The sequence below is a fragment of the Physcomitrium patens genome, chromosome 21, assembly GCF_059467195.1.
Source record: "Physcomitrium patens ecotype Gransden chromosome 21, ASM5946719v1, whole genome shotgun sequence".
Lineage (NCBI taxonomy): Eukaryota > Viridiplantae > Streptophyta > Bryopsida > Funariales > Funariaceae > Physcomitrium > Physcomitrium patens.
Genome location: NC_143430.1, coordinates 4,588,346 through 4,598,575, shown reverse-complemented (window position 1 = coordinate 4,598,575; position 10,230 = coordinate 4,588,346). Strand labels below are relative to the sequence as shown.

General features: G+C 35.8%; 1 protein-coding gene across 13 annotated transcripts; it reads left to right on the top strand.

The window, feature by feature from the left end:
* Positions 1-1,951: 1,951 nt before the first annotated feature.
* LOC112273861 (uncharacterized) lies at positions 1,952-5,800 on the top strand. 13 transcript variants are annotated; one of them, XM_024502870.3, is made up of 7 exons: positions 1,952-2,071; positions 3,117-4,121; positions 4,419-4,508; positions 4,632-4,732; positions 4,852-4,898; positions 5,001-5,069; positions 5,268-5,800. In XM_024502870.3, exons 2-7 carry the CDS (start codon positions 3,306-3,308, stop codon positions 5,333-5,335), a joined length of 1,191 nt encoding a protein of 396 aa, XP_024358638.1. In that variant the 5' UTR covers positions 1,952-2,071; positions 3,117-3,305; the 3' UTR covers positions 5,336-5,800. The 13 variants fall into 13 exon arrangements, with proteins under 13 accessions (XP_024358638.1, XP_024358637.1, XP_024358633.1 ...); XM_024502869.3 differs by having other exon boundaries at positions 5,001-5,077; XM_024502865.3 differs by having other exon boundaries at positions 5,001-5,077; positions 5,238-5,800.
* Positions 5,801-10,230: the final 4,430 nt, after the last annotated feature.

Below are 10,230 nucleotides of genomic sequence, written 5' to 3'. Positions count from 1 at the left end.
AGATCCATCTTGTATTCCATGTATCTCTTTTTGAGCCATATAAGATAGTGAATATCTAGGGAAGAAGATAAATATCACCTCCTCCTATAAAAGTAGATAATAATGAAAAGTTTGAGATATAAGAAGTCTTAAATTCAAGGCGGTGCTGAAAATGATTAGAATATTTTGTTCATTAGTGCGGATATGATATTAATGAATATACATGGAAGCTAGCAAAGAATCTTTGAAAGACAACAAAGAAGGTTGAAGCTTTTCATCAATGACATCCATCAAAATCAAGATAAAGAATAGCAAATCTTTGCTATAAAAAAAAAAAACAAGATTTGAAAAAGATAGCATTCTACTTTCTAATACTCTTCTTTATAACTTTTGTATATTTATGACTCTAAAGAAGCTTTTTAGAAGCTTCATAGATGTTGCTTTGACATTACATATGTTTGTAATTAATTGGTAGGTTAGAAACTTAGTTAACAAGTTAATTATAGGTTAGTAGCTTACATAATAAGCTAACTATGTGATGCACATTTAAAAAACTTGCCTTGCATGTTAAGATATGTCACTAGCAAAGTCAACATGTTTAAGGAGTCCTATAGAATATTTCCACATAGCTCATAGTTAAAAATAGATATAGAGGTAAGAATAAAGTCTTTTTTATTCTTGTCAATGTTTTTTTAGTCCTTAATTTTGTTTCAAGACTTTCTAGTTTATTACAAAGATGACAAAATACGTAATATTAAAATTATTTTTTTTATATTTTTAATAACTAATGATATATAAACAAAAAAAAGCCACAAAAATTTGTACATATTTTAAAAAATAATATTAATAAATTTTTTTAGAAAAAAATAATTTTAAAATGAAATTTTAATTGAAATAGATTATGAAAATTCAATTTTATGAAAAAGTAGATACAAAAAAAAATATCTACAATTTTTTTTTTTTTTTTTTTTTTTTAATCCAAGTTGATATTTTAAGCAAAGTTGAGCCAATTCTATAAAATTAAAAAAATCATTCAAATTATGCATCTTCTTTTATTTTGTTTTTTAAATTTCTAATTATTATTTTATTAATAATAACTAGAAGTGTGATATCCATCATCGATAAAACTTCTCAAATATAAATGAAAAGATAAAATGTATTTTAAAACTAATGCTTAAGATTTTAGAAAATAATATCAAAATATTCCAATAACTTTAGCAATAATAATATATTTCCTTCAAATAGAAAAGAACCCAATCCTAATACAACCATGTGCACTTGCATGTGAATGAGTAATTGTTTGTTGAGAACACATTTGTTCAATGCACCAACAACTACTAGTTTCAACATAAAAGTAGTATGTTGTTTGAAGGCGTTGGATGTTTTAACCACTGAAAGACGTCTTGTCTTTCTAGACAGTATTCCTAGACCCAACTAGACGCACAAAACTGTAACTCACACACACACACAGTTACATTCATACAAATGAAGAGGGAGGAAGGAAGGAAGGAAGGAAGGAAGGAAGAAAGAAAGAAAGAAAGTAGCTGTGGCTGGCAGAGAACTAGAGCTGGTTGGGGGGAGGACTGGTTCAGCCATGTCGCACGATTGTAACGGCTCCGCAGAGTAGGAAACAGCGGGCTCGGGCTTGGGCATGGCAGAAGAAAGCAGATGGGAAAGACGACCGCAGAGAAAGAGCCTGAGTCGCGGAGGAGGAGGATCTCATCGACTCAGTCGCTCGTAACGAATTCGTACATTCCCTGCGTGATGCTGGTGCTGCTGCGACAGCGATCCTCGGCGTCAGTGGAGGGAGGGAGGGTGGCTGAAGATTACCACCCGATGAGTCCATCCGTCAGCCTTAACGATCGAGCAGGAAAATTCGTGCGCCGTGGATGACAACTTCTGCTTGTTGCGATCCAGGTTTCCGTAGCTTACTTGTCTCGGGTCGCGCTTAGCGAGCCCTATTCGAGCCAGTGTCTGCACTCTCCAGTTGACGAACCTAGGCAGCGAAATTGGGCCAACTGGGGATTTCTCCACAGCTTTGTAGAGATGCATGTGCCGGGAGTTGCATGCGATGTCCTTCTCCGTGTTGCAGGTACTTCCCCTCAACTAGGTCCAAGGGTCCTGAACCTCGCGTAGCTGGTGGCGGTCTTGGGTTTTTGAGGCTGGTGCAGTTTCTCGTGAGGACGGAGCGAGCAAGGCATGCTTTTTCCTTTTTGTCTTTTTTCTTCTTTCAATCAATTTGGTTCAGTTGGACAGTAGCTTCCAGAGTCCGCTCGTAACCTGCGCTATATGAACTGGAGGGTTCGTTGATTGTCTTGTAACCTTCTTCTGAGGTTTGCGGTACGATCCCTTGAGCATGGGATGGGCGCTATAGGTATCCCTTTGACGCTTTGTCTCCAAGTGCGAAGAGGTGGTTGCATTTCTCTCGAGATGTTCGGGTCGTTCGCCAACGTGTTGTCGATTGCAAACTCGTATCAACGTTCCAAGTTGTATGCCTCAAGCGTCAGTGTTGGTTACTTGTAAGTATGGGCACTAGATCGACGAATTAATCAGTCTAATAAATTTCATGGAGGTGACGTAAGAGCAGCGCAGTTTGTTAGTCAATGGTCTCTGGGGTGATCTTGGTTGTGAGCATGTTCGCATAAGAATGCTGGTGTATGTGGTGAGCTGTAAAGTTTCGATACAGATTGCTTCAGATGATGTTTTCTACGCGATTTGTATTCCAACTTTCGTTATTTCAAACCTCGTATTCGATATGTTCGCTTCGTGAAGTTGATTCCTAAGATGAGGATTTCTTTGAGCAGATTATATCTCGTTAATGACACGTTCTCGCGATGTTTTCGCACTAAGTACACCTGGTCCCTTTGCGACGAAGGGAGAAGTTACACGGCCGTAATGTATTTACCAAATCTAGAATATCGTGCATATACGAACGCTTTATTGTGTTTTGAGGGAAAATTACGCCTTAGTATTTGAGAATTGAGGACTCCATGATTGAGTTTAGCCGGAGCTAGTAGCCTTCATCTTGGGAATGTCATGCTGTACTGCAAACTTATCAGCGATTCAAAAAGATTTACTAGTGTTGTAATATGGTCAATACTCCAGACTGAACCCTCAATGAATTTCAATTGTTTCAGGGACGGCAGTGAGAGCGTGTTCTCAGAGACCCTAGGAGGATTAGAAGTGGCTGGATAGAGCAGCGGTCAATTCACCACATAAGTAACCGTAAAAGACAGTTTCAAGCGACTGAGTCAACCTTACCAAGACGAAGACTTACAGGAGCTAACCACAGATATGTGAGGAGACCTCTCGAAACCCTTTCGAAGATGGAGAAAAATATTGCCAACATATGGCTTCAGGATGCTAGAGGTCTTGTTAGAGCCAAAGTTGGCGACGAGGCATTCTTTTCGTACTGCCAGGAATTGGAGTCCACAAGTTTGCGAACACCTGCAGCCTCACCTATTGAGCTTACATCCTCGAAGTCATCCACCGAAACTGCTGAACACTATGATTACTTTGACCCCTACTTACAAACTGAGGCTTTGAAGGGGTCGACACAAGATCCCACCGCAGACCCAATCAGCATCTGCAGTGAAGGATCGATAACACAAGCCCTGGAGCAGTTATTGACTTGTAAAGATGTATTGGAAACCCAGACTTCGTGGGAGGTTGATCACCAGAAGGATGAGTTGCCTCTTCATCAACTACCAGGATGGACTCAACAGGACTGCTCATTGATGGAAGATTGGCAACAGAACTTGAGCTGCAGTATGTCACACCTGGAAAGTGAATCATCGTCGAGCCTCATAGGGGACACACCGAATCATGGTCGGCAAATGATAACGGAAACGCCCGTAGGATTGTTTGATCCAACCACAGAGGACATCTTTCCTCCTGCTAACCACTTGTCGCAGTCAGCCACAGTCATGAGCTTCCTCGGAGATCAAATTCTTAGACGCCCATCCCACATTATCTCCAGTAAGGTTGCTGCTGCAAGAAGACACCGGATCCTACTGCGGCAGAAGTCTGCACCACATCAACGAGGTCCTTCGCATTCAAATGGCAGTGGCTCATCCCCACGAGCATTGAAGAAGATGTACGTAACAAAGTTGGCCAAAGAGCTGACGTGTAGCAATGGACAGGTAACAGGTGTTTATATTTCGTGTACGACCATGAGATTTAAGGATCTGTTTTGTGATGGTTCCTTCTGCAGCTGAGCAAGTGTAGATGAGTAGCGATCTAAAATCCACCAGTAATAGGATCTCGTACTTTGAATGACCGACATTGTGGACCATCCTTGTTCGATCGTGAACACCAGAGTCACGTACTAGACTGTAATAAACTTTTCGTCTTTTTTTGAGCGTCAGAATTAGCTTTCATGTGCCCACTCAAATTTGTAAACTATGTGAACTTATCCAAGATGCTCGGTTTTGCTACAGGGTCACAACATGGATTCGTTGCGGTTCCTTTTTCATAAAGTGTTGCAAACAAGCGATGTTAGTAATCTGGGCCGGATAGTCATCTCCAAGGTATGCAAGCCAAGCCAGATCTAATTTCACTATAATCATGTTCTCTTGCTTAGTAGGTTGATTTCTAAGATCAAGGGCGAGAGCATGCACAGTTGCAACACCTTGTTTGTTTGTAATGCGCAGAAGGAGGCCGAGAGTCATTTGCCGTATCTCGCCATGAAAGAGGGGATCTTGATTACCATGGAAGATTTTGACACGGGACAACAATGGACCTTCCGTTACCGGTAAAATTATTCTTTAAGTGCTCTGGTTAAATGTAAATCTTCTTTTGGCTTGTTTCACTGGTTTGAAGATGACTTGTCGGTATTTTCCAACAATGGTATTGCTACTTTGGATGTAACAGGTTCTGGCCTAACTGCAGGAGTCGCATGTACCTGTTGGAGAGCACAGGTGAGTTAGTTTTTATCTGGGTACTTCATAACCCATACAAGATGAATTCAGAGGGTGTGTCTTACTTCTAACATGATCCTCTGGAATGTGAAACTGTTGCAGGAGATTTTGTGAGAGCTCATCGCTTGACCAAAGGGGACGTGCTCTTGCTCTGGAGACACAGTACACGGGGTACCTATGTGAGATCCATCTTTCTGCTTTATAGAATATAATCATGCTTGAATACGGGATGTGTGATCCACTCAAATGATGAACCGATGATACCTTCTTTGCTTTATTTGGTGCATTGTTATTACTTTAGTTCTAGCTAGTATTTATGCTCTATCATGTTGAACTTAGCGGAGTTTTGAAAGCGGCATTGACGTGAAGGTGATTCGAGGCATGTCGGCGTTTCCGAGCATGCATACAATAGAAGTACTCAAGAAAGTGAAAGTTGAAGAATAGTCCCGGAACTGAAGGAAGCAAGGAGGGCGATGTCGTCAAAGCAAAAACAAGATTTAAGGGTTGGGAAAAAAGATTCTGTGAAACACAGATGTCATGTAGTTTCCTGGAATCTTAAATATATTTCGAAGGGCACTGATGCAGTTTGAGAGGCAAGAATCACTTCATCTGCACAAAATGCTCACATGAAAGCCTTTGCCCGGCAATGGACAGTATTTTGGATTAGTAGATGAGAACAATCGACACCATGTACATAGTCAGCTGCAGATTCTCTTCCAAGCTTTAAGAGTCAAGTGAATGCGAATGTAGATTCTATTGTAGATAGCTTTTGTACACAGTTCGGACTGTGATGTACCGCCAAAATCTCTCGGTTACAGAATGGCTGTAGTTTCATGCGAGCTTCTGAAGCACCAAGCGATTGCTCGCTTTCACACATAATGTTAACTGACACGGTTTTTCAAGGTTTGTTTAGCATTGAAGTCGGAGTGCCAGCAGATAGCGCAGATTATGAGGATGTTAATATTTTCTCATACGCATAATGTACATGATGGTGATGATGATGAATTCTTCCCCAGTTGAAGGTGTGTGTGATTCAGAATCCCAGTAAACACCCTAAGTAGCTATAACAACATTGCGAAGCAGTCATGGTGGTGATCGAGACACAATAGATGGCAGCGTCACGTTCAACAGGCAAACAATCAACCCTCAACTGGACGCAACTATTCTAATCCAGCGGCATCGTCGACACAAGAAAAGGAACGGTAAGTTATCGAAGTGGGGAGAGTGACCACCACTCCAGCAGAAGCAGAAACACCGTCCCCATCTGACAGATGATGCCAATGTGGCACCACTCCGTACTTAAGCCAGCATGTACTAAACTCCATGACTCAAATCGCTGGACCTTGGTGGCGTCCGGTGGGATCCACACAGGCAGGCAGAGGTGCAGGCAGGGTGAGGAGGTGCGATCTGGGGTTACAACAGCGACATCGATGAGCATGTAGTAGTCGTAGTAGACCCCACCAGTAATAAGGAGTGAGTCTTGTGGCGACGACCAGTCAACGGAGGGGGAATCCAGTTGGGAATAGTATTAGAAAAGAATTGCTTTGGTCGTGGAAGTATGGGGTGCAGGCGGCTGCATGCAGAAGGCGAGTTAAGGGGGCATAGCAGCCAATGGCGGAGCCTGAGCGAAGCACGCAACCAGTAGAAGTGGTGCAAGCATGGGGCTCCATAGCACAGGGGTTGGTGACAGACTGGCCTACCATTAATATATTTACAATATCCTCTCCCCCCCCCACCTCTATTCCTCTTTACTATCTTTACTCTTCTTCCCCTTCTCATCAATGAGGTTGTTTTCTCGCCTGTCTCTTCATTAATGATTGGGCTTCTCTTGAACCTCCCCTATTTCAGCACTTCTCTGTATATAATCATCTGTGCGGGTATGATTTTGAGTGATTGCTTATGATGGAGATATTGGTTTTGACAGTATTCTTGCCACTGGTCACTTGAGTCAATGTTTTTGCTTGTTACCCGGCTACAGTAAACTTGGTTACAGTGAATTGTTTTTTGTTGTTGTTTTTGTTATTATTATCGCAACAGGATGCTTTTCTCTTCTGCTAGGATGCATTACATTGGATTGAGGTACTCGCATATGGAATTTGAACCTCCCCACTTTCATGAGGTATTTTTTTGGATGTCATTTGGTATCATTTGGTATTGTGAGGTCATTCTAAATTTATTGAACTTGACTTCTCTTAAACCATGTTTTTGAACTTACCGATTTTTTTTAAATCATTTTTTAATTGTCGAAATTCTGGATTGTTAAGAAACTTATATCGATTTTACCTTGTGGTTCTCTATTGATAGTTATTATTATTATTTTTAAAAAAATTTAAAATTTTTGATAAATTTGGATCAGTTTAAAAAAGCAACTCTATTTCCTTATGTATATTTTTTGTTGCAAATGAATTTTCAATTTATGTTTTGTTTTTTTATTTGGAATCAATTATTCCAAAGATGAATTTATATACTATAGCAAAAATACAAAGATTATAGTTTTATGAATTATATTTATTTTGATGTATATAAATATTTGTATTTATATTCTAAATTATAATTAATACAAGGAAATACTTTATTTTTGTAATTTTTTTTCATAATTTTTATGCTAAATTTTTATTTAAAATATATATATATATATAATAAGTTACAGCTTAAAAGTCTTAATAAAATATTTTAGAATCTCTTAGAATCTTTTATATATATTTACTATGTTGTATAAATCTATAAAAGTCTAAACAATCTTTTAAAATCTTTTATAATTTTTTTAAATCTTTAAATAGATATTTATATATCTAAATATATTTAAATATTTAAAAGGTATCATATGATTTTGAAGGTTATATAATCTAAAAAAAAATTGATAATATTTTAAAAAAGAAATATAAAATTGACTCTTATCCATCATTATGAAACTATATCATTATTTGATGATGGCAATACTAGTATCAATATTAAATTAGAAATTAGATTAGAAAGATGTAACATATAGTAATAAACATTATTTGCTTTTTAATTGGATTAGTCATAGATACTTGTTTTACTACAGATGTTTTATTAACACCTTTTGCACTATTTGCTGCAATGGTTGTTGCAATGGCAATGACACTTGATAGAATTGAATGTAATCTAAACATGTCTTGCAACACACCACTCAATACTCAAATCTTCACTGTAAATCCAAACAATACTATTAAGATTGTACATCTCAATGAATAAATTTTCATATTAATAACAAGCTTTTTGTACCACAATGAAGACAATGACAAGAGTTTGTACGTTCTAGACATGTTACAATTCTCCAACAAAAACTTTAGATGAAAAAATCATACAACAAACTAATAGATAATATATTAACTTGTAATCTTACTAGGTTGTATGATCTTTACAATTTAGACCATAATATCATACAATATGATCATGCTCTTGTATTTGAAGGAATTGCAAAAGCAATAGATTTCTTTTTTAAATCTAAAAGAAACAAAGAAAAAAAATAAAAGTATGAAATCTAATATATACTTAAGTCTTCTTCATTGTATAATGCTCCAGTAAAGTCTTCTTTTTTTTGGAAGTCAACACCTTATGTTTACTCAATCAACGAGCTTTTTACCTTTAGTTGCTTCAAGCATGTGATTTTCAAGCTATTAATCAAGTGTGTAAGGGCATTGTAGAAGCTATGAATGCTCTCAAATGTCTACAACTTATCCAAATTAAAATCTCCTCCATCTCCATGACCTAGCTAAATTGAAATCTCTTTGATGTTTGCTTATTAGTTGATATTCACAATATCCACAACTTTGTCAATTTAACAAGACTAGAAGGGCTAGAATTTAGCTAGATAAAAAGATGGAATAGTAGAGAATTAATAGCTCTAATTTTCTTCATATTTCTTTCATCTTCTTTACCCTAAATCTTGATATTAAGTATAAGGAGGAAAAAAAGAACCACTCTCAATAATTTTAGCATCATATCACTCTTACTTTAAGATGGTGTTCTTCTTTTTTCTTGATATCTATTGTTGATGGTCTTGGATTCATAATTCCCAAAATTTTTAGTGGCCAAAAAATAATGGTCTTATGTAATATTGTAGTAGATGACACAATTTGATGCTAGTACATGATGAGTTTGAAGATGGAGTTGAACATTGTACCCAAGCAAAGAGGTCTATGTCCAAATTATTAAAGAAGGAGGTTTGTGCCTAAGCGTAGGATGATACTACATAAGATTTTGCCATTAAAAAGAGTTGTTTGGATCATCCAAATACACAATGTTGTGACTGCATACAATCATGCAAGTGGAACTAAGCTCTATTGTATTACATGAGGTCTTGCTTGAGAATGTACTAAGCACTTGGCTATAGAGGATAAATTAGAAATTGCAACAATATGGTTCTAAAAACTCTAATAGAATCTTAAGTTAATTTCAATTAAACCTTAATAACTCTAATCAAACTTTAATAAAATCCAAAGAGGCTTTAAAGAAATTATAAAAAAACATAAAGAAATATTAAAGAATTTTTAAAGATATTATGAAGTATTGTATAAAAAATCCTAAAAAAATATTAAAAATAGAAATTCCAAAAAATATTAAAAATAAAAATCTTAACTATATCTTATATAAATTTTAATAAAATCCTAAATATATCATAAATTCTAAATTAATCTTAATCAAATTCTAATAAAATCCTATTCAAACTCTAAATCTTAAATCTTAATCAAACTCTCATCAAATTCCAAAGAAAAATAAAATATTAATAAATAATAATGTAATTATTAATTATTAATTATTTTTTAAATTATTTATAATTTATTAATTAAAAATAAGTACAATAATTTTAAAGAAGATTAAACATATCAAATGGAAGAAAATCCTCATAATCTACTTGGATGTTAGCCAATTATCAATAATCTTAATGGCAATTTTCTAGTATCAATATTTCATGATTCTTTTGTTTAATTTCTATCAAAATTTTTATAGCTATAAGAAATTAAGTTTTCTATTAGTGTGCAAGGTATTTTTTTAATTCAAAAAATAGATTACTATAAATTATAAAAAATTTTACTGATTCTCTAAACTCCAATTTCTGAGACTCTAATATGCTTTAATTTTAATAACCTTCAAATAAACTATATAATCAAGTTCAAACTTATAACATGCATTGAATATAACTACAATCACACAACTACAAAATTCTATTGATAGATCCACTACCAATCTTTCAAAAATCTCAAAAATATAAACTATTTATATTTTTCAAAAAAAAAAAAAAAAAAAAAAAAAACTATATCATCTTAATACAACCTTGACTTTGCAAAGCTTTTGCAAAATTGTTACA

Excerpts from the sequence above, each read along its gene's own strand:
- LOC112273861 (XM_024502865.3), top strand. The coding sequence starts at position 3,306 with ATGGAGAAAAATATTGCCAACATATGGCTTCAGGATGCTAGAGGTCTT. Across the intron at positions 4,899-5,000 it reads GTACCTGTTGGAGAGCACAG|GAGATTTTGTGAGAGCTCAT; the intron begins GTGAGTTAGTTT and ends AAACTGTTGCAG. Across the intron at positions 5,078-5,237 it reads ACAGTACACGGGGTACCTAT|CGGAGTTTTGAAAGCGGCAT; the intron begins GTGAGATCCATC and ends TGTTGAACTTAG.